This window comes from Mirounga angustirostris, unplaced genomic scaffold (assembly GCF_029215605.1).
Source record: "Mirounga angustirostris isolate CCGP_5_RB_7025 unplaced genomic scaffold, mMirAng1.0.hap1 SCAF_3, whole genome shotgun sequence".
NCBI classification, from domain to species: Eukaryota; Metazoa; Chordata; class Mammalia; order Carnivora; family Phocidae; genus Mirounga; species Mirounga angustirostris.
The window spans coordinates 4,424,431-4,447,805 of record NW_026991711.1 but is presented as its reverse complement, the minus strand read 5'-3'; the positions used below and the strand labels follow the sequence as shown (position 1 = coordinate 4,447,805).

Sequence of the window (23,375 nt, the reverse complement as noted above, 5' to 3'; positions counted from 1 at the left end):
ATTTGCCTCCCAACAATTCACTGACTACATATGAGCCAGGCACCATACTATGGGCAAACACAGTGTGTTTCTGCCTTAAGAGAGCATACATTCTGTAAAGAGGGACAGGATATAATAGGAACTAATTACAAAATGCTGTGTTTTAACAAAAGTAAAATGTCATGAGGCAGAACTTCTCACTGAAGCATCTTCTAAAGTCAGAGAGGAAATAACAGGTACCTTGCTGGGTTAGGGTCTAGACTGTTTCCTAAAGTGGTCACAAGTGTGAAATTTCTTCGAAGTCTTAAATATTCATGCAAATTTTTTAGAGGGGGAGGGGCAGAGGGAGCGGGAGAGAGAGAGAATCTTAAACAGGCTCCATGCCCAGTGCGGAGCCCGACATGGGGCTCCATCTCACACCCTGAGATCATGACCTGAGCCAAAATCAGGAGTCGGACGCTTAACCAACTGAGCCACCCAGGAGCCCCAGCAAATTCTATCAGAATCTATAAGATATCAGAGCTTTTATATGATTTAAACTACGTAACATTAAAATCAACTAACTTTTCCAAAAAAGACTTCAAGTAAAAATGTGCGTTCCAGGAATATAAACCGTGTTCTATCCTGCGGTTTCAGACACCTCCTGGCACATCCCTATGTCGCCTAGAGAGCAGGGAGATCCACTGCAGTCTCCGAGACCCTGAGATTGCCCACAGCAGCAAACAGGACAGCACACACTAAGAGCACAAGGCTGCACCGCCTGATAACTGGCACAAGAAATCCAACGGCTGCTCATGGTACCACGGTTTCCACACTGCAGTCTCCGGAGGCCAGGAGCGCCTGGCATGTAGTAGGTTTGTTTGTGGAATGAATTACTGAGCACCTAGAGTTGAGTTCCTGGAGAAGCACACTAGGAAAGGCCAGGGGCTGGTCATACACCACCCCCACTCCCTGCCACAGTGAGCCTCGTGGGATTCAGTTTGGTCAGAAACATTTAGCAGCTATGACTGCACTGGGAAAGTTTCACAACAGCCACTTGGTGGCCTTTCGGGAAAAAGGCCACACTTCTCAGTCTAATGCCTGACAAAGGAAACTCAACTTCCATGGAGTCAGTTAGACCAAGAGACAAACCCATGAGAGACCACTTTCCTGAGACTTTTCTCTTTGAATACAGTAACTGCTTCCTCTGCCTCATTTGCATAACTGACTGAACCACCTGGTTATATATGTTCACTGTCTACCTCTCCAAACATGCTCTCTCTCAAGTCAGTACATTATGGTATATAATGTTATGTTTACAAATCACATACAGTATGTACATAAAACAAAGAATGTTAAGAAATACTTCTTGGAATGTTCAAGATGGGTATACAGTTTCTGATCTATCTGAATGTTCCACTTGGTCTCAGTTTCCCTCAACAAGTTCCAGGCAAAGACTCAAATTACTTTATAACAACACTGAAATCTAGGTTACACATGTATGCCCAAACTGCTATAAATATAACAAGGGTTCCAAAATTGGTATAAAATGAATGGACTTAAAATTTTTACTCATTAAAATTGTACAGGAAAATCGCTTCTCGGCCTTTTGGCTAAAATCAAGTGTCAAACTGTACAAGAAAATAAAAATAAATTAAAATTGTATAAAAAAAGTCAAATATTAGGATTTCCTTTAAACATCAAACATAAAAGGATTTCCTTTTAAACATTCTCTAATTTTATTTTCTGGATTCTGAGCTATTTAGCTGATGTGTTTGATTTGTGAAAAAACAAAACAGTTTGTGGTTAGGGTTCAGGCTCTAGAGTCCAATAAGTGTGAGTTCAACTGTGGACCCAACACTTAAGAGCTGTGTGACATGGGGCAACCACATAATTTCTCTAAGAGTCAGTTTCCATAAGTCTAAAATGGGGTTAATAACTGTAGAGGGTAAGACGAGGATGACATCAGATATTTACACAAGGTGCTTAACACAGTACTTGGCAGTTAGCAAATCCTTGGTTAATTTAGTACCATAATGCTTGTTGATGCATTTAAAATATAAGTATTACAAAATATTAAGGAAATAAGGCAGGGGTACGCTTTACTCTCTGGTAAACATAAGCAAAACACTCAAGAGAATGAATACAATCAGCATAGAATAATGACTCATCGTCTAATCAGCAGCTGCCTCTGTTGTCCTCAAGCGACCCAACAAAACGTACTAGCAAGGTGATTATGATGACTCCGTGAATATGATGACTCAGAGGTATTTTATTGGAGAGAAAGTGACTGGGGCAACTTAAGTTTCCTCCCTGCACCCCCTGGCGAGACGATGCGCTTCCCGAAGGGACGAAGGGTTTACCGTAGCCTCCCACCCACAGCACTTGTGACAATCGGGGAGAATCTGTGGAAGGAAAAGGCCAGAAGGCGGGGGGAGCCGGGAGGCTGGCAAAAGACGGAATGGAAGAAGAGAAGTAAGGCTCCCGTATCGCCGTCCGACTCCCCGGGAACACGCCCGCACCCCCCCTCCGCCCCCACCCACCCCAAGGAAGCCCGCCACGGGTCCCGGGCGAATCCCCGCCGCGGGGGGGCATCCCGTTACCTCCTTGCGCCCGAGGGTCCCCGCCGGCTGGGGGAGGAGGGGTCCCCGGAATCAGCACGTCTGTGGCCACGCCATCACAGCAGCCAACAGTCTCTGCCAGGCAGACGCGGACGAGCTCCAGTCCCCTCGCCCGAGTCCGACGGCGGGGGTCTAGCTCAAGAAGCCCAAACCGAAGGCCCGCCTGCCAAGGTGGCGCGGGCCCTGCACCTGTGACGCCGGGAGCGGCGGAGGGGCTGAAAGACTTTTAAGACCTTAAGCATTTGCGGGGCTGAGAAGCCGAGGGTCGGCGCCCTCCCGCCCTGCCCACCCTGGCGCGGCCTCCGCCGGCCCGGACTTGCCCTCCGGCTCGCCCCGCGGACTCCGAGGCCCCTCCCGGCCGCGCCGCCACGCAAACGTCCCACCAGAAGCGGAGCCGCAGGTGCCGTCACCGAAGCGGAAGCCGCGCCCGAGACGTTCCGCCAGCTGCTCCCGGCGCATACGCAATCGCCGCTGAAGGCCAGGGAGGCCCTGACATCACGGAGATGACGTGCGCAGACGCAGTCGCAGCTCCAGGCCGTGACGTCATACGGATGATGTGCGCAGGCGCAGTGACGCTGGGGATGAGCAGGGGCGCGCTTTCCAAGGCTGAGGACGCCAGGGAGCCTTGGTAACAGTGTGACTACAAACCCAACTCCCGTTGGCCTCCCAAAGCAGCAGGTGCTCTTTGCTAGTGGTTGACCCATGAGAGTGGATTTCCTCTCTGAGCAAGAACCGAGAGTACTTTGTGTACTAGCCTCTTACTTGGACCATGGACCTAGTCCTCTCTGTGCTAGGCCTGCTCACTAGCAAGGGACAGCCTCATAGAGTTCTGTTCTCTGTCTGTAAACAGTGGTACCAACACTCATCTCACTGGTGGGTTGTGAAAATGCCCAGGGCTGAAAAGGGCATCTTCCCTCCCAAAACATCTGCTGTTTACTTTAAATGGAAAAATAGGCTTTTGCAAAATTGCCTAAGGCTGTCCTTTCCTATTTGTTTCTCGCAATGCTACAACTTTGACGTGAGTTATCTCTTAATACAGAAATACATAATTCATAAAAACACATAATATATAATTCTTAATACAGACATAAAGAGTTGCATGCCCAGAAATCAACTATGGACTCTTCTAAGTGTCTGTTCAAGGATTCAAAATAAAATTATTTCGCAAACCTTTATTCAGCACCAATACAGTAATTGTGCTAGGCATTCAAGACTGAGATGAAAACAAACATAGTCCTTCTGTTCCAGGAGCTGTTGATTTCTACCAATATTTTGTTATGGGTTGTTTTCTTTCATGGAGAATTGAGAAATTATCCATGACGATGGGGGAAACAGCTTTTATAATTATTTCCTCTTAGCATAAAATACTGTTGCTTTAAAAGGTGGTATTTTAAGAAAGTGGTATTTTGCTGCAACAGACTCTGAGAACATTTTAGAGCTGTTAAGTGCCCTTAGGAGCACTTAGGGTACAAAAATTTCATTTTACAAAACTGACACTTATTTAATTCACAGTATTAGTTTGTAGTAGAGCTAGACTTAGGGCCCCTTCTAGCCCAACAACATTCAGTGAATTTCCTTGTATGTCTAATTCACCTAAGTTATCCAAATATTTCTCTGAAATTAGCTATGAAGTTTTAAAGTCACATGATACTCTTGTGATGGTAATTTCTCTACCTACTATTCAAGTTAATTATCAATTTGTTTTGGAGTAACACCCAACAGTGTTGGTAAAGGACCCCCCACAGTTGCCCGTCTTATGAAAGGCATTTGTCTGTGCACATTTGCACCTTGTTCAGCATCTACTGAGCTCCTACAATGTCCGAGTTTGTACTTTATATTTTTGATATGAGAAGAACCATGGATTATGAAACCAAACTCCAAATTAATTCAAATCTTCATCTCCAATTTACCATGATATTTTAGCTTTTCTAATGCTTGGTTCAAAGATAATCAGAGGTTTTTCATTAAGTATCTTCTAGAATTGCTGTGATTATTAGTTTACTTATTTAAGTAGTCTACCTTAGTGCCTGGCATTTATTAGGCGACAAACAGCAAGAAGCTATTATCAAGAGCTTATGACCTGGAGCTCTCCATCTGATGGAGGATACATGTTTGTTTGTTTTTAAATATGAAATATTCTTTGTATATGTATAAAATAGGGTACAGAGGATAGGGAATGGATGAGGGAGGGGGACAGACATCTGTAGAAAAAACAATTTAGTACAACTTGGTGCCCAGGGGGGTTGATAGTGATGATAATGAGGGGTGCCTGGGTGCCTCAGTTGGTTAAGCCTCCGACGCTTGATTTCAGCTCAGGCCATGACCTCAGGGTGGTGAGATGGAGCCCTGAGTTGGGCTCCATGCTCTGCAGGGAGTCTGCTTGAGATTCTTTCTCTCTCTCTCCCCCTCTGCCCCTCATCCCACTTGTGCTTTCTCTCAAAATAAATAAATAAAATCTTAAAAAAGAAAAAGACAGTGAAGCTAATAAAACACCAGCTTCAAGGGCCCATTTGTGGGGCCACTTCCCAGGACCTGGGCTCCAGGAATGTTCCCCTGTTCTTGTGCTTTTGTAAAATTTTAAAAATAAGATAATTTTGCATTCTTTTTCTCCAAATCTCCCCAGGTTCAGGCCTCTGATAGAAGTAGGAGAGGGCAGGGTTGGGAGAAAACAGAAACAAAATGAGTTATGCACGCCTTTTAAGTACTTAGAGGAACACACTCTAATACCCTCGTAATTCTGTTAGGCAGACACGCTTTTTTAGGTAATTGATACTTATTTGTGTGCACGCTTAGAACTGTGTCCCGAAGGGAAATCTGGTGCGTTACCAACACTCACCCTGGGGACCTCGGAGGAGGGGCGCAAGGCCTCCACGGGCCCCGGCGCAGAAGCCACCGGGCAGCCTACAGCGGGCTCCAGTACGCCGGGGACCAGGCTCCAAGCTCTCTTGTCCCTTTGGGCCACCGTCGCGGGGACTCCCCCCCCACTGCGGTTTGTGCGCATGCCCCGGAGGGCGTGTCGGGTTCCCACCTCGGGGAGGAAGGCGGAGAGGAGAGCAGGTGATGTGGGAGCCGGCGGGGAGATTTGCCGGCGACACCGAGCGTGGGCCGGAAGTGGAGGAGCCGAGAGCCGCGCCGCAAGAGCTCCGGGCGAGACCGTGGCGACGGCGGCGGCCCCTCGGCTGGCGGAGGACGATGAGGAGCGACGGAGGCGGCGAGGGGGGACGCTGCTGCGCAGCGCCGGCTTCCGACTCCGCGGCCGCCTCTGCAGCCTGCGAGCGGGTCTAAGTAAGTGCGGTGCGCGGCCGCCCAGCTGCCGGCTGCGCTCCCGCGGGGTGGGGGCGCGGGGGGCGGCCGGCGGGGCCTTCCCGCGGCTGCGGGGCCCGGACGCGGGCGGGGGAGGCGCCCCCGGGGGCGCCCGGCGCGGACGCAGGCGCGCCGGCTGCCGACGGCCCCCGGGGGGCCGTGCGGGGACCGGACCTGGAACCGGTGTCGGACTGGTCCGCGGTGTTCCAGTAACGCGCCCAGACCGGCGCTGGGGGACCGCGCCTGCCCGCCCCCACCCTCCCTCGCCCGGAGGAGAAGTGAACCCAAAACCCCCAGCTGCTCGGGCGCGGGGACCTGCCACGCAGCTTTCGACTGCGGGTTTCACGGCAGGAAGTTTGGGGCGTCTAGGAAACAGCGCGAGCGCACCCCGCGCTGTCGAAGCCCATCTCGCTGTGGATTTCTGTCCGCGTTTATTTTCTGCGAAATGCATCAGTAGCGTTACTGCCCAAGGTGTCGTGACCAGAAAAACAAAACAAAAAAACCCAGATCTTTTTTCAGCAGCTGTTTAGCGTAGGTTTGCCAGGTAGTGTAACGGAGTAGAAAGGCGCAGGACGATACGGGCTTCGAGTTCTGATGTTCGATTTTCAGGGATCCCCTCGCGGTTTCTTTTGGCACGGGTTAATGCTTCTTTGTGTGCATGCTTGGATTAATCACATGTCTTTTACTGAAAAGTTAAGTTTCATTTCAGGAAGTGACAGTTTGCTGTTGCCGTGTCATACCATCTCATAATGGCCTAAAACACCGACTGCTCAGTTCGGTAATCGTGGATAGACTTACTGTGTGCCGGGCACTGTCTTCTGAAAATACAGAATCGAATAGATGAGCCCCCGTCATCAAGGAACCCCCAGTCTGTGTAAGACGGATGGATTAATTATACTGTAGTAGTAAGTGCCACCACGTCAATGTGTGCCAGCTACAGAATATGGGATGGTTAGTGAGGGAAGGCTTTCTGAAGGAGTTGCTCCCTGAGCTGGGTTTTGACAGAAAAATGAGGCATTGCCCTAATTATTTCCTGTCTGCAAATACTCAGGTATTCTCTGGTGAGTCTTATCCATTATTTAATCCAAGTCTAACAGAAGTTCTAGTTGTACTTACTTCACTTGCCCTGCTCTGGTGGATCATAAAATACTTCAAATTCTGTCTTACAGACGCAGCTGCATTAACACACTACCTATTACATTTGATCCCAGCAGTTTTTCAATTACATGTTTCATCTCCCCTTTACTTATGAGGAAACCTATATTTAGAGAAGCTAAGTGAGCTGGCAAAAGTCACCTAGGTAATAACAGACCAAGCCGGAAAACATGTCTCTTTCCACTGCACCACACTGCCTCCCATGGTAGTTGATTTGGGAGGATGAGTCTACGCCAGCTTCTGGCTTCTCTGCCTTCCCATCCTGGTGCCTCGCCTGCCTTCTCGGGCCCACCTCGGGCCCCTGGCCCTCTGAGTGAGAGGGTTTACGAACCAAGTTGTTCTGGGTTAACAGTATCACTTAGTGTGATAGGTTCAGGAAGCTGTCAAGCCTAATGTTTTCCTATGATCTCCCCTCTCTTGTTTCTCATCTCAGGGGAATCTATTTCTGTTTCTCTGTTTTTCACTACTCTAGGACTCAATTATAACTCAGATTCTAAAATCTTTCTAATTCTTGTTTTATCACCTCAGGAATGCCTGAGGCCCATAGATACCCTTCTTAGATTTAGACCAAAAAGGGTTCTAGTTTTTCTAATTCTTCTAATTAAGATGTTTTTCCCCTCAAATGACACACTTCATAATGAATTATTACATTTTATGTTACTATTTCTTATAGGTCTTAACTCCTATAGTGATACATTCTAAAGTTGCAAAGGTGTAGTATTTCTAGGACGTGAACTCTATGCATTAGTGAGTTAGCCTGAGAATCATAATAAGGAAATAATTTTTAAGTTTCATCCATCTAGTTTATAGTGAAGCGTCTAGAACAGTGCCCCCTTCGTAAGTTGGAAACTTCCTGAAGTTCATTATCAGTCTTAATTCTCACATTACTGTTTGCATTTTTAGCCTTTGTGGATCTTTTTAAACAATTTTTCTTACAGATATTTATAATCTCAGAACAAATTGTGATTGGCTTCCATAGTGACAATGATCTGTCGTCTTTGTTCTGTCAGAGTTGACTGCATTTGCCAAGTCTTCCACGCTTCCAGTAAAGGGGAAAGCACAAAAGTGCTATCTGTGTGGCTGCCTGGTACATAGGTCCGAGATACCTGCTGAAGCAGGTTTAAATCCCAGTTCAGAATGCTCTCTGAACGATTCAGTTCCCGTCCAACATTTCCCTAGGCCGCTGTTGTTCATCTGTCCCAGAGGACTGTTAATACACCCTTTTTCATTATTGATGACATGTGGGTACCCATTAGGGAAGTAGAGAATTCATTCTGTGGTGTCTCCAGCACACTGATAGCCGCTGTGTTTCCATGTCAGCTGTGCAGCTGGCATGATTTCTTAACTTCCCACTGCTTAGAAGAAAAGGAGATACGTTGATGCAGGAAGGTTGAACTTGAGTTCTGTATTACTTGAAATGTGATTGGAAACTGAATTCCCTCAGAGTTCTTGATGAGCAGCGTGGGGTACTCGTAGATCCCTTATGATCTGGCTGTTAGCAGTGACGCACGAATTTGCTGTCTACGTTTTACAGCCTTCACTTGAACCTGCACATGGTTCTGTCACTAGGAGGTATGCTTTTTAACGAATGATCAGTTTTTATTTTTAAACAAGCTGTTTCCAAAATTACCAATTTGAGATGGACTCAAGGACCTTTAAAAATAATAGTACATTCATGACTGAGGACTTTTTCCATTGCATGTATACAGTTGGTGAACCTTCAATCAGATTGTTTGGGGGAATTTGTCTTTCATGTACAGGTAAAGATCTTCTGTACTTTTCAAAGACCTTGTACTTTTGGCAGAATCAGTAAATCACTATACACAGTGTAATACAATGTAAACATCTGCGATTAAAAAATAATTAGGCTAATTAGCATTTACTTTTTTGTGTGAGAATTCCAACCTTTATTAAAATATAATTTTAAGTATGATTGAAAGAATAACATATTTGTCTGATTTACTCTGCTAGTTATTGAGGCAATGATAATTAAAATGTATTCATTCACATAGTTTGGAGTTTTAGTTCTTGATATATTTAAGTTATTTTTCTTTATAATTTGTGGATAAAATATAGCTGGAAAAAGAATTGATCTGAATAGGTTACCAACTTCAGAGGGAAGTGATAATATTTTTGGCAAGGAGGACGTTGATGGTGGTTGTTACTCTAGACTTGAAATTAATCTTTAATGTAGTGCTTGCCATCATGTACATTACTTTTTATTGGAGAGACTAACGTGAGTTCCATTAACTAAAGCAAAAACAAGACCTTTCAGAGTTCATAAAAACTCTTGATAGTTCCTTGTGTATTCCTGGCTTTCCTTTCTCCCCTCCCAGTAATTACACAATCCTAAAACATGCTATGTTTTATGGGAAGGTTGCTCAGCCAAAGTTATTTTCTACAACTTTAACTGTGTATGCTTTAAAAATATGTTACTTTGACAGTAGTGGTGTGGGAAGGAGACTGAAAATGTATGATGAATAAAATATTTCACAAACCTCAACTGAAATATAAAATCACTGTATCTGCACATCGGAGATTTCTAGACTCATTTTTAATCTTGGTGCATACTTACCTCTCTCGTTAACTATTCAGTTACTTATTAAAGTCATATAACTGGACTCTCCAGCCTTCTACTGTACTAGATAGCAAAGACTATTTATAATCTAATGATTATTTTCCAACTCTACCTTTAATTTTTCTCTGTCACCTATAAAATAGATTTTGTGAGACCTTAGGGATTATTCAGGTAACAGCTTTCTTCTGCAAATCTGGAAACCGAGACCCAAGGTAAAAAAGTGATATGTGGGAATACCCATTCAAAATGGGTTGGCACATTTAAATGTGGACTTGACTAGTGATCTGAGAATGTGTGAAGCAGCATTCACGGAGTACAAGCCTCACCCAGAGAGACACAGCCTTTGCCTAGGCAGAAAGTTCTCTCTCCAGAATTTGTCATCTGTCTTCTGTTTATGATCCTTGGGAGCCTGAAGAATGCTAGGTGTTTTTATTAAAGATATTTCTCTTCCAGAATCTAGCAAGCTTTAGCAACCTGTATATATGATAATGCACAAAATATTTAAATTAATGTAGTACATTGTTCTTTGGGGGGGGATTTTTCTGGTTTTATTTTATTTTTTATTTTAATTCCACTATAGTTAACATACAGTGTTATATTAGTTTCAGGGATTTTTTTCTGGGGATGCAGAAATGGTTCAATGTTCTCAGTCAACATGATGCAACACGTTACCAAATTGAAGGATAAAAATCGTAAGATCATTTCAGTATTCAGAAGAACCATTTGAAAAATTTGAACATCTGATTTAATGATAAAAACTTTCAACAAAGTGGGTATGAGGGGATATACTTCAACATAGTGAAGGCCATACGTATATAGAAAAAACCCACAAGTAACGTCCTAGTCTGTGGTGAAAGACAATGCTTTTCACCTAAGATCAGGAACGAGACAAGGAAGTCCACTTGCCCCACTTTATTCGCCATAATACTGGAAGTCCCAGCTGTAGGAATCTTCTTCCATGTGGCCTCTGCTTTCCCTTTAGTTGTGGAGTTTGTTCTGTCAGTCTTCAGGTCGACTTCTGGGGTACTTAGGATGATTTGATAGTTATCTAGTTCTCCCCCGTAGTACATCGTTCTTAAATTTGAAGGTGACAAGTTTCTGGAGGAAAAAGATAGGAAGGTTATATAGTTAGGCAGTATAGAAGAGTGGTTTTCACGCTTTCTGGTCTCAGAACCTCTACATTTTAAAGAACTATCAAGGATGCCAAAGTGTTTTTGTATATGTGTACTATAGAGAGAGAGATTTACTGTGTTAGAAATTAAAGCTGGGAGTTTATAAAATATATAAACATTTATATAAACATTTATATTATAAAATATATAACATTTTCAAGGAAAATTATCATATCTACTTTGTCTATACATTATAATAGAAATTAGTAATGCTTTCAACAGATTTTTTTTTTTTTTAAGATTTTTATTTATTAGAGAGAGAGACAGAGACAGAGAGCGCGCACGAGCAGGGGCAAGGGCAGAGGTAGAGAAGCAGACTCCCTGCTGAGCTGGAGCCTGACTTGGGGCTCAGTCTCCTGACCCTGTGATCATGACCTGAGTCAGAATCAAGAGTTGGCCACTCTACTGACTGAGCCACCAAGGCGCCCCTCAGTAGATTATTTCTTGAGAAGTGCTTAGTAGAATCAATTTGATGCCTCTAATCACTTCATCTAAATAAAAAGCAAAATTATTTTTAATGTTGACTTTTCGTTCAAAGTCAAGACCTGTGCATGTTATAATAATGTGTTTATTTTTGAAACTAACACATTAATTAAATTTTAGTTTACATGTTACTATATATTGAACTCCAGAATTTCATCTGTTTTTGAAAAAAAATTTGTTTACACATGCTTTTTGTTTTTTGTAATTAACATAGAGCATGCAAAATGGGAGGTGAGGAGAAGGATGTGGTTACTTGTAGGTAAGTTTGAGGTGTCAGTGAACATCAGGTACTCAAGGAACAGATAAATTGAGATTGTAGATGGAGTAGACATAGGGAATTAGAATAAGTTATACACAAGTGTGATAGTTGGAGCCATGAGAAAGAATGAGATTGAGGGAAAGGAGGTAAATGGACAGGACCTTGGAAAATACCTACATTTGGGGGTGTATCAGAGGGAGGAACACTGGGATTTGAGTATACTGGAAGCTGAGGAGGAGTCAGTGTTTGGTGTTGCTGAGGATTGTGGTGTTACAGTGTGGATGGAGAAAAATCCATTGGATTTATTGGCAAATGAGGTTTAATTTTTATGAGAGATCGTGATGAGGGCTCATGCATCAGATTTTCACATATTAAGTACAGAGTTCCTGGAGTGGTTAAAGCCACAGGTAGACGGATTTTAGAGACATTTGACATGTGAGACCTGATGTGATAGCATGGTAAGAGCAGAACTGAGAAATGGGAATAAGTCAGATATTTAAGATGTAGGCATAAGGTTAAAACAATAACATAGAAGCATGGAAGATGAGAAGATATTGGTTGACTGAGTTTCTGTTGTCTATAGGTCTAATGCTCTTTCCCTCTAAGCAACCCTTCTAGTTAGTGTAAACTTTGGTTTAACTTTGAATATATTAAACTCATCATTTCTGTTGGTGGTTTAGGATACTAAGATAATGTCAGGAAATGCATTTGAGCATGCAAAAGAACCTGGCAGATAATCCATCTCTTTTGGCAACACATTTCGTGTTTTGCCCCATAAAATGCACTCTGAGGTATAATCAGTTGCCTTGCTCATTGTCCATGACCAGCAGCAGTGGTCTTGGATTCAGCTGGATATTTGCACTCTCAACACCTGATAGGCCATACCTGGCACTCTCTCTGTCCCCTTTGTTGAAAGATAGGGAATAGAAGACCCAGCACGTCAGCATCAGGTGTGTTGTTCCCAAATAATATCGCAGGCTGGTGGAAAGATGACATGTGGTGGGAGCAGGTGCCCTGACTGAGCTGCATCTTCTGTAATAGCACGCGGGCATTGCATCCAGGACTCGGCAGAGAACACGCCACTTACAACTCCTGTCCCCACTGGGAGGCGGCCTTATCTACACTTCCTACCGGACATGTGTAGCCCTACTCAGTGTCTGCTCAGTCCAGATGTAGCTCACCGCTGGGGGTCAAGTTTACCCCACAAAATGTTGCTTAGAAACAGCTGGTGTCCCACCTTTACCAGGTTTCCAGGGAAACAGTACCAGAAGGTTCACCAGAGGCCATGCTTTTCCTGCCTGAGAAAAGGTTTTGTTAACCCTTTACTCACACTAAGTTATTGACAAAATCTATGGAAAACTTGCCTATCACTAGCTGTAGGATCTAGGCAGTGGACTGTATTAGAGGCACTGTTCATTTTCATTACCTTTCATGACATCTGGGTCTAGACGAAATTGTTTTTACATGCCAGCAGATGGCTCCAGTAATTGTATTGTGCTGATAGGTTCTTTTTTTCTTTTCTTTTCTTTTTTTTAAGATTTTATTTATTTATTTGACAGAGAAAGACAGCGAGAGAGGGAACACAAGCAGGGGGAGTGGGAGAGGGAGAAGCAGGCTTCCCGCTGAGCAGGGAGCCCGATGCGGGGCTCGATCCCAGGACCCCGGGATCATGACCTGAGCCGAAGGCAGACGCTTAACGACTGAGCCACCCAGGCACCCCTAAAGGCAGAGGTTTAACTGACTGAGCCACCCAGGCACCCCTGACAGTTTCAACACGTTTAGTAAGTAAAAAAATCTTCCCTATGTTAGGTTTGCTTGCTCCAGTTCTTTAAGAGCATAGAAGTGTGACACAGACTAGGGAGCAGAAATTAATAGCAAACTGGGTTAGGTAAAAATAAGGCAGTCTGTGAGTAGAGGTCTCTTTCTAAACCACCAATATGCCAAAGCATATTAAAGAGAAGACAGCGTACCTACTTCAGAGCCGTTTTTATTCACCTGTCCTTAAAGTTGATTTCCATTTGCTATTCCTCCAAATGGATTGACTTTGATACTGTCTTCCACAGTTTAAAATTATAAGATTATGTTTGTTTATCACAAAGTCATTTAGTTAAGGTGACTTTTCAGGAATGCTTTATGGAAACCTGCAAATTTAATTCCTCTTATTTCTGAGCAAAAGTGGACTAAAATATGCATTTTTTCTGATGTCTGGTCCTAAATATATATATGTCCAGTGCTCAGAATACAGTTATGTTTTCTCAGAAGTCTAATAGTTTAGATATATTACTGGATTATCCATTTAAAAAACATTTTAGTCTTGAATATATGTAAAGTGGTATACTACTCAGTAGGGATCCAGTAGTGAAAAAGAGAAAGACAGTTCATGGCCTTACAGATTTAAATTCAGTATTTTATGTTGAAATTAGGTATCAAAGGGGCTACTTTAAAAAGATAATTTTTCAAAGTTCGAATAATTGATAATTGTGACTATTTTTTTCTATATATTTGATATATATGCACATATGAAATATTTTAGTAGTTTTTGTTTGATTTGAAAATTGGTCAACTCTTGATTATCCAGGATATAGGGAGCCTTATCAAATTTCTACATTTGCTTGGTACATTCTGATGTTGATGTTAATTTGAGCAGAACATGGTTAGGAACATAGTAGTACAGCTAGAAATACTAGTCACAAAAGCAAATACAGTTAACATATCTCTATAGCATTTGTAAATGCTTTTTTTTTAATTTTATTTTATTATGTTATGTTAGTCACCCTACAATACATCATTAGTTTTTGATGTAGTAAGTGCTTTTTAAATTAGTTTCATTTGGTAACGCTGACTGGCCTTATATGTAGGCATTTTAAAAATTCTCATTCTACTGAAAAGGAAATTCAGACTGGAAATAAGTGATAAACACAAGATTATTTAGGAAATATATATGGTAGAGCAGAATTTAGGTTGATGAAATTTTACTGTGTGTTTTTTTTCTACGAAATCACCAAATAAATGGTGTTTGAGTTACTCATCTCTCTGATAACTGTCATAAATGATTGGCTTTAACCATGAAAAATACAGTAAAATTGTTCACTAAAGAAATACCTTAAGTGGTATCTTATTTTCCAAATAGTGCAGTGCTCTAGTATATTTGTATTTTATTCCAAACCCCGCTAATCCTAATCATTACACAAAAAAATTTTTTATTTTGATGTAAAAAGTTAATGCTGGTGTGTTTTCACATTTCTCCAGTATATCTTTTGGGTACAAATGAAAATCATTGATATCACTTATAATTTTTAAAAAAATAAAATTAAGTAAACATTAGATGAAAAGTTTAAGGGGGCCAGATGTGTTGTTGAGACTTAAATACTGTGTTGAAGGAATATAGAGTAGCCCTGTCTGATCTAAGCTCTGTTGATAAATAGCTGTCATAGGTTGTAAAGGCACTGATTGATTATTGATCTGGAACAGTTTTCAGTATTGAATGAATTGGCTTATTTGGCTGCTGTAGTGCAACCTCTTTCAATCTGGTTTTTAACCAGTTCTTGATACCTGCTGCTTCTGTGACTGTTAGGCTTGAATTTTTGTTTTACCTCACATACGTGCTTTTCTCTGGCTTTCCATAGTGCTCATTGTAATAAAACTTGCTACAACTGGGTGGCAGTGTTGATTTCAGAGAAACTTCAGAAAAATGCTATGTTGGTTTATGTTCAAAGAGAGTCATTTGAACAAGAACTCAAATTTGGAAGTCTGTGTTTAGCGAAATAGTAAGACGTGTTTGGTGAGATGATAATGAAAAATCAAATCTACTAAGTCATCTAACTCATCTTTGTAGCCAATCTAATTTAACTTGGTTTTATGATTTTTTTCAGTGTTTAATTCAGTGAATGAAAATGTTACATTTATTAGCTTAAGGAATACAGTAAAATTTAAAAAATCAGTCCCTAACATTTATTAAATTTAAGAATAACTTATGGTAGTTGTGTTAGTAGTAAAATAGAATGGAATATTTTTTTAGCAAATATGTAAATAGATGACAGCTATGTAAGAAAACTTACAACACGTCTCACCTTTTTTGCCTTTTTAAGACAGCATGCATTAACTTTTTTATTTGGTAACCAAAAAAATTTGACTTGAATCACTTTTCTTCTGTCTTTTATTTTATCAGTTATAATTTTAGAAATCTTTAAAAAAAAATTTCTCCAATAAGTCCTTTTCTTCATTTATCTCTGGTTCTCAAATGGAAATGCTGTGTCTGTTGTTTTCACACTTACTCCTCAGGTGTTTATGGTCTTGTCAGTACAACACATCATAGCAGCATGTTCTGACTCACGGATAGGACACTGCACTAAGGGCTCCATGAAAGACTGTGCATTATTTCATGACACTGGCAATCAGAAATTTCTCTTTAATCAGATGTGAACAACAAATTATTCAACTTTTCCTCAAAAATAATACAGTATTAGAAATGAGTGGTTAATTTAAGTAAATTGTTTAACTGTGAAAACCTCCAGGTAAAGAAGAAAATATTTTATCCTTTAGTTTGTTTAGTTATAATTTATAATGTGAAAAAGATAGGGGCGCCTGGGTGGCTCAGTCGTTAAGCGTCTGCCTTCGGCTCAGGTCATGATCCCAGGGTCCCGGGATCGAGCCCCGCATCGGGCTCCCTGCTCTGCGGGAAACCTGCTTCTCCCTCTCCCACTCCCCCTGCTTGTGTTCCCTCTCTCGCTGTGTCTCTCTGTCAAATAAATAAAATAAGTTAAATAAATAAGTAATCTTTAAAAAAAAAAGAAAATTGACAATAAATTATATCATACTGGCCTTGATTGGTTAGAACATGTTAACCATCTCATAAAATTTGCCTTCAACCTACCTTAGCTCAGTGAAGTTGTAGGATACAAAATCAATATACAAAAATCTTGTTTTTCTATATACTAATAATTATCAGAAAGATAAATTAAGAAAACAGTTTTATTTACATTTCCATAAAAAAAATAAATACCTTGGAATAAGTTTAATTGAGGTGGTGGAAGGATCTGAACAGTGAAAACTATAAGACATTAATGAAAGAAATTAAAGAAGACAGAAATAAGTGGAAAGATATTCCTTGTTCATGGGTTAGAAGAATTGTTATAATGTCCATATTACCCAGAATAGTCTACAGATACAATGCAATCACTATCAAAATTCCAGTGGCATTTTTTACAGAAAGAGAACAATAATCCTGCAATTTGTATGGAACCACAAAAGACCCCAAATAGCCAAAACAATTTTGAGAAAGAAAAAGCTGGAGGCATCACACTCCCTGATTCAAACTATATTACAAAGCTCTATCAAAACAATGTGATTTTGGCATAAAAACAGACACGTAGGTCAGTGGAACAGAATAGATGGCCCAGAAATAAACCTACACACAAATGGTCAGTTTATTTATAGCAGAGGAGCCAAGAATATGCAGTTTCTTCAACAAATGGTGCTGGGAAAACTGGATATCCACATGTAGAAGAATGAAACTGGACCACTATTTTACACCATAAACAAAAATTAACTCAAAATGGAATAAAGACTTTAAGATCTGAAACCACAAAACTCCCAGGGGAAAACTTGGCAATAAGCCCCTGACATCTGTCTTGGCAATGATTTTTGGATCTATGACACCAAAAGCAGGGGCAACAAAAGCACAGAATAATTAAGTGGGAGTACATCAAACTAAAAAGCTTCTGCACAGCAAAGGAAACCATCAACAAAATGAAAAGACAGCCTACTGAATGGGAGAATATATTTGCAAATTATGTATCTGATAAGGGGTTAGTCTCCAAAGTATATAAAGAACTCAACTTAATAGCAACAAAACAAACAATATGATTATGAAATGGACAGAAGATCTGAATAGACATTTTTCCAAAGAAGACATACAGATGGCCAGTAGGTATATGAAAAGATGTTCAGCATCACTAATTGTCAGGGAAATGCAAATCAAAAAACCGCAGTGAGATATCCCCTCATACCTGTCAGAATGGCTATTATCAAAAAGATAAGAAATAAATGTTGGCAATGATGTGGAGAAAAAGGAAACCTTTGTGCACTGTTGGTGGGAATATAAATGGTGCAGCCACTATGAAAAGTAGTATGGAGGTTCTTCAAAAAATTAAAAATATAACTACCATATGATCAAGCAATTCTGCTTCTGGCTGTTTATCCAAAGAAAACAAAACCACTGACTCAAAAAGATACGTGGACCCCCATGTTCATTGCAACATTATTTACAACAGCCAAGATATGGAAACAACCTAAGTGTCCATTGATGGATGAATGGATAAAGAAAACGTGATACATACAGACAATGAAATATTGCCAAGCCATAAAAAAGAATGAAATCTTGCTGTTGTAACAAAATGGATGGACCTGAGAGCATTATGCTTACTGAGATAAGTCAGAGAAAGACCAAAAAAAAAAAAAAAAACCAAAAACTAAACCCCCCCCCAAAAAAAAACCAGAAAACCCCAAACCTCAAGTTTATAGATACAGAAAACAGATTGTTGGTTGCCAGAGTCAGGGATGGATGAAACGGGTGTATGTCCAAACTTCCAGTTGTAAAATAAATAGCCATGGGGATATGATGTACTGTTTGGCAACTATCATTAATACTGTGTTGTGTATTTGGAAGTTTTAAGAGAGTGGATCTTAGAAGTTCTGATCACAGGAAAAAAACTTTTTTGCAACTGTGTATGGTGACGGATGTTAACTAGACTTACTGTGGTGATCATTTCCCAATATATATAAATATCCTTATGTTGTACACCTGAAAATAATACAGTGTTACATGTCAAACCTCAATACAAAAAAAAATTTTTTTTCTCAGCCTGCCTAGCCCACTTGTGGGCACACAGCAGCTTTGGGATCATGCTCGTTGGCCTCTGGCCTCTTCTACCTGAGGAGCTGGGAGCATGGCAGTTTACTTATACCCCTGAGCGTCCATTCCCTTATATAAAAATTTGGGAACATGGCATCAACTGATTTTTCTGTCAAATCAAGGAGAATGCATTAATGAAAGTACCTGGCAGTAATTAAGCACTTTTTAAAAAAATGAGTATAATTTGATGAATATTTGTGTTTCCTAAATACAGCAGTGGAAGGAGAAAGGAGACTGTTGAGAACAGAACGAACAAGGGGAATTAGAGCAACGGTGGATGGATTGATGTAGCCTTCCGAGGATTCTCCTAGTACCATAATTTATTATATCATGGATCTAACTTTTAAAATAATGTATGTTGAATTACTGATTCTCTCTCTCTCTCTCTTTAGGATACTTACGGAGAGCGACCATGGAAAAGTCCTGGATGCTGTGGAACTTTGTTGAAAGATGGCTAATAGCCTTGGCTTCATGGTCTTGGGCTCTTTGCCGTATTTCTCTTTTACCTTTAATAGTGACTTTTCATCTGTATGGAGGCATTATCTTACTTTTGTTAATATTCGTATCAATAGCAGGTATTCTATATAAATTCCAGGATGTATTGCTTTATTTTCCAGAACAGCCATCTTCTTCACGTCTTTATGTTCCCATGCCCACTGGTATTCCACACGAAAACATTTTCATCAGAACCAAAGATGGAGTGCGTCTAAATCTTATTTTGATAAGATACACTGGAGACAATTCGCCCTATTCCCCAACTATAATTTATTTTCATGGGAATGCAGGCAACATAGGTCACAGGTTACCGAATGCATTGCTTATGTTGGTTAACCTCAAAGTTAATCTTTTGCTTGTTGATTATCGAGGATATGGGAAAAGCGAAGGAGAAGCCAGTGAAGAAGGACTCTACTTAGACTCTGAAGCTGTGCTAGACTATGTGATGACTAGACCTGACCTTGACAAGACAAAAATTTTCCTTTTTGGCCGTTCCTTGGGAGGAGCAGTGGCTATTCACTTGGCCTCTGAAAATTCACACAGGATTTCAGCCATTATGGTGGAGAATACATTTCTAAGCATACCGCATATGGCCAGCACTTTATTTTCCTTCTTTCCGATGCGTTACCTTCCTTTATGGTGCTACAAAAATAAATTCTTGTCCTACAGAAAAATCTCTCAGTGCAGAATGCCTTCTCTTTTCATCTCCGGACTCTCTGACCAGTTAATTCCGCCAGTGATGATGAAGCAGCTCTACGAGCTCTCCCCGTCCCGGACTAAGAGATTGGCCGTCTTCCCTGACGGGACTCACAATGACACGTGGCAATGCCAGGACTACTTCCCCGCCCTCGAGCAGTTCATCAGAGAGGTCCTCAAAAGTCGTTCTCCGGGAGAAATGGCCAAAACTTCCTCTAACGTAACAATTATCTAACGTTGCTCCTTTTGACTCATGCACTGTATTTTAATTTGTGCAGAATGATAAAGAATGTTCCTTTCTAGAAATGTGTTATGTCTGTACCTGTCTGAAGAGTGACATTAAACTTTGAAAGGACTTCAGTGCTCCTTTGAGATGATCCAAATAGTTTTTTACATTTGAAGAACTAGAATTCTTGGGATTCTTTCATACATTTTCATCCAGCCTTTCAATGTGGTTATGTATCCATACCTTCAGTTCAATATGCCGGTGTAATAGCATATTGTATTCAAAAGTTTCTTGTGGCCTAAGTGGTGTGCCCTGTGTGATCTTGGGTTAATGGCGGGGTGTGGAAGGAGATTTGTAAACGAGAAACCTTTGAGTATTCTGCCTTTAGTAAATACCGGGACAATCATGGTAAGCAAACGTAGTCTGTAACTGCATTCTTCCCCTTAACAGTTAAAATGAAATGCATGATGGTATTTTATTCCTTGAATTATGCAATGCAATGTTTTTAATGTAAATACTACTGGTCATATACCGATGTATATGGTAACCTGGGTCATATCTATTTTTATGTAAACTCTATTTTGTTCTTGGCAAGAAGTGAAATTGAGGCCTGTGTGCAGGTTGCCACTGACTTCTGCTCTGGTGAATGCTGAGATCCAGCTTTTTCTTACAAATAAATGGGACCCCACTTTTCCAATATAAATGTACCGTGTTTTGTTAGGTACAGTCTGGATCATGGCATGTAAAAATAGAAATTTAGAATTTTACTGCAGCTTTGATGTGCATATTTGAACTTTTTAACATTTGTAATTTTGGTGGCAAAGAGAATTTTAGCTTCTGTCAGTTTTGTATGTCTACAGCTGAACCACTAATAGCAGTCATAATGACAATTAGAACTTGTTTAAGAATTAAATTAGCAAGTCTTATCATTACATGATTGTACATACGATTTTAGAGAAAGTCCCACATTTGATTTTTAAGTCCAATATCTAGGTATATCTAGCCCACTAAAGTCAAGATCTCATTTATTGGACTTTCTGAAAATAAAAGTTACAAAAACAAAAGCAAAAAAGCTGTTCTTTGGTTTAATGTTTCAGTTGTTAATGATAGTATCGAAAGACAGTTTCAGGAAGTCTTATTTATTTTTCTCCTACATGTAGGAATGTGGGAGTGAAGGAACTCTAGAGCTTTTTCTTACAGAACCTATTACCACATTTAACAGTTAAGTGGCTATAAGTAAGAAGTAGCATTTAGACATATAGAAGAGTAAGAAAAATCTTACTTAAAAAAAAAAGAGCCCCTTAAAACTTGCAGGATTTACCTTAAAAAATATAAGCTATGAGGTATAATTGTGGTAAGTTGTTTCAGGTCATCCTCAAAAATTAGGTGTAATTGAGCTCTCTACATTATGTGAGCTTTAACGTACCATATTTTGAATATTTTAGCTATATCTATTGGCTTTTGCAAGCAGCTAGAGCAGAGAAATAATGGGTCAATGTTCTTGACCTTAATTTTGAAAATCTTTCCATGGAGATAGGGCTAGAAATACTTTTGCCAAATAACATTCTTACTCACTTTATGTCAGTATTTAGAAGAAAATACATTCTAGCAAGTATGATTTCTAAAGGACACTGTTTTTCTATAAATTGTTAGAAAGTCATGCTTTTTTAAAAAAAGTTGGTAATACATATCGTGGAAGGAGTATTTTTATGTATAAATTCACCACTATTAAAAGATACTTTCCATCTTGTCAATCATTGCTATGTAGAATGACTATCCTAAATAGTAATGTATTAAAAAGAAAAGAGTTAATACAACAAATGTAGTGCCCTTAGACATGAGCTCACTTGGCACACCGTAGACTTTTATCATTCTTTAAAGTTTACAGAGTACCTTCATGTGTTTTCATGTGATTATTTAGTCTACTGCTTGTGGAGGGGTTTATCAACTTTAGTTGTAAATAGTATGCTGATGAAGTATAAAAGCTTTTTCTTCATCGGTGTTTTGTTCTTATGCTGCCTTTTTTTTTTTTTTTTTAGGGTTTATAAAGTTTTGTTTTTGTTTTTGTTTTCCCTAAAGCCAGGATTTCAAAAGTTGTAAAGTACTTGTGTCCATCCCTACCTTCATTCCCTTCGGATTAAGAGGCATTTCTTCCTGCATCAGAGGGAGGAGGCTGTGTTTAGGGTTGTAGCTCATCTTTCTTTCCTGGCTTCTATATTTGAGATTTCCTTAGATGGGAAGAGGATAGAAAACAAATTCTTGTTAACTGTGATCCATGAAGCGCATGGCATCATTTTTTCAAACAATGTCTAACTTTGTGGCCCAAACAATTGGTCTTAATAAAACGTGAATTCTTCATGGGTCACTCCTTCATTTGGACACATGTCTTAGTGGGAATAGAAGTGTTTCTGTCTTATGTATTAATTTCTGATGCATTTTGCAAGAGCAGCTGTTAAGAGATTATGAATGATTTTTAAGTTTTTAAGTTACTGTAAATTTGGAAATCCTAGAATGATTTTAAGTATGGCAAGATACAGTTTATTTAGATCAAAATCCATTATTTTAAAAGGGATTATTGGGGGAGGTGGCAAAAAGAATACTAAAAAGGATATTGCAAAATAGGAGAAACAATTTTTGACAGATGAAAGATAAAAGATACTAAATGAATAGAAATAGCTGGAAAGGGAATGTGACCTGGTTCTTGAATGTAGATCCAGGAAATGATTAACTGAAGAGATTGGCAAAAAGGATACCTAATAGTGCAAAACAATACATTTGTATGCAAGGTGTCTCTAACCAAGAAAGTGACTAGAGCACCTGACATGGCAAATACATTGACTGTAGAATTGATACTTTTATTGAAGTGGTATTTTCAATTTTGTTACTGGGCAGCTTAAGCTTATTTTTTCATGATGAGCTGTAGACACTTGGTAATTACTCAAGTCCCAGCTTTGGTAATATGTCAGTTACATTCTCTTGTTGAGAATTCGTACCACCTGATGCTTTTATATTCATTTCTTATTTTTGTAAGATTTAGTTTGAGGTAGGAGTAGGTTTGTTTGGTCAAATGACAGAATGAAGGCCATGTTGAATTTTATATAAATTTTCTCGCAGTCTCAGTTTAAGGGCAGTTTTTATTACTGAGTCCCTTTCTTCCTTAAGGTTGGATAAAAATAAGGTTAACTTTTACATAGGATGTCACAGAAGTCGCTTCTAAAATCGGTCATGATTGAGATACCCTGAACTCTTGCACTGACCTCCCCCCTCTCCGTTTTTTCCTATTATGTTTGACAACAATAATGAAGAGGAAAAAAAAAAAAAACAAAACTGTGAGAAATATTCGTTATAATGCTTTCGGATTAATCCACTTAAATTTATGTATTTTCATATCACTCAGGTAAAGTTGGAAATGACAGAGCACAGACATCTATTTTTTAAATCAGTAGGGTAGAAAATGAAAAGCACTTCTGTTTATTTATATTACCATATATGCACATCATCTTAGCCAATCAGAAA

The 23,375-nt window shown here is 40.0% G+C and overlaps 2 protein-coding genes across 8 annotated transcripts in view; one reads left to right on the top strand and one right to left on the bottom strand.

Annotated features, from left to right (window-relative positions):
• Positions 1-3,090, bottom strand: part of LIG4 (DNA ligase 4) — a 67,978-nt gene extending 64,888 nt beyond the window's left edge. For 3 of the 5 annotated variants that reach the window (XR_006789778.3, XR_010409913.1, XM_045869694.3), the window contains exon 1: positions 2,562-3,086. The gene's annotated coding sequence lies outside the window, so the exon portion shown is untranslated. Of the gene's footprint in view, positions 1-2,181; positions 2,405-2,561 lie in introns of all 5 variants that reach the window. The other 2 variants (XM_045869695.3, XM_045869696.3) reach the window with 2 other exon arrangements.
• Positions 3,091-5,586: 2,496 nt separating this feature from the next.
• Positions 5,587-22,215, top strand: ABHD13 (abhydrolase domain containing 13). Of its 3 annotated transcripts, XM_064585907.1 has the most exons (3): positions 5,729-5,864; positions 6,592-6,756; positions 18,835-22,215. In XM_064585907.1, the coding sequence occupies exon 3, from the start codon at positions 18,855-18,857 to the stop codon at positions 19,866-19,868; it is 1,014 nt and encodes a 337-aa protein (XP_064441977.1). In that variant the 5' UTR covers positions 5,729-5,864; positions 6,592-6,756; positions 18,835-18,854; the 3' UTR covers positions 19,869-22,215. The 3 variants fall into 3 exon arrangements, with proteins under 3 accessions (XP_045725653.1, XP_064441977.1, XP_064441978.1); XM_045869697.2 differs by lacking the exon at positions 6,592-6,756 and having other exon boundaries at positions 5,587-5,864; XM_064585908.1 differs by lacking the exons at positions 5,729-5,864; positions 6,592-6,756 and adding an exon at positions 10,947-13,310.
• Positions 22,216-23,375: the final 1,160 nt, after the last annotated feature.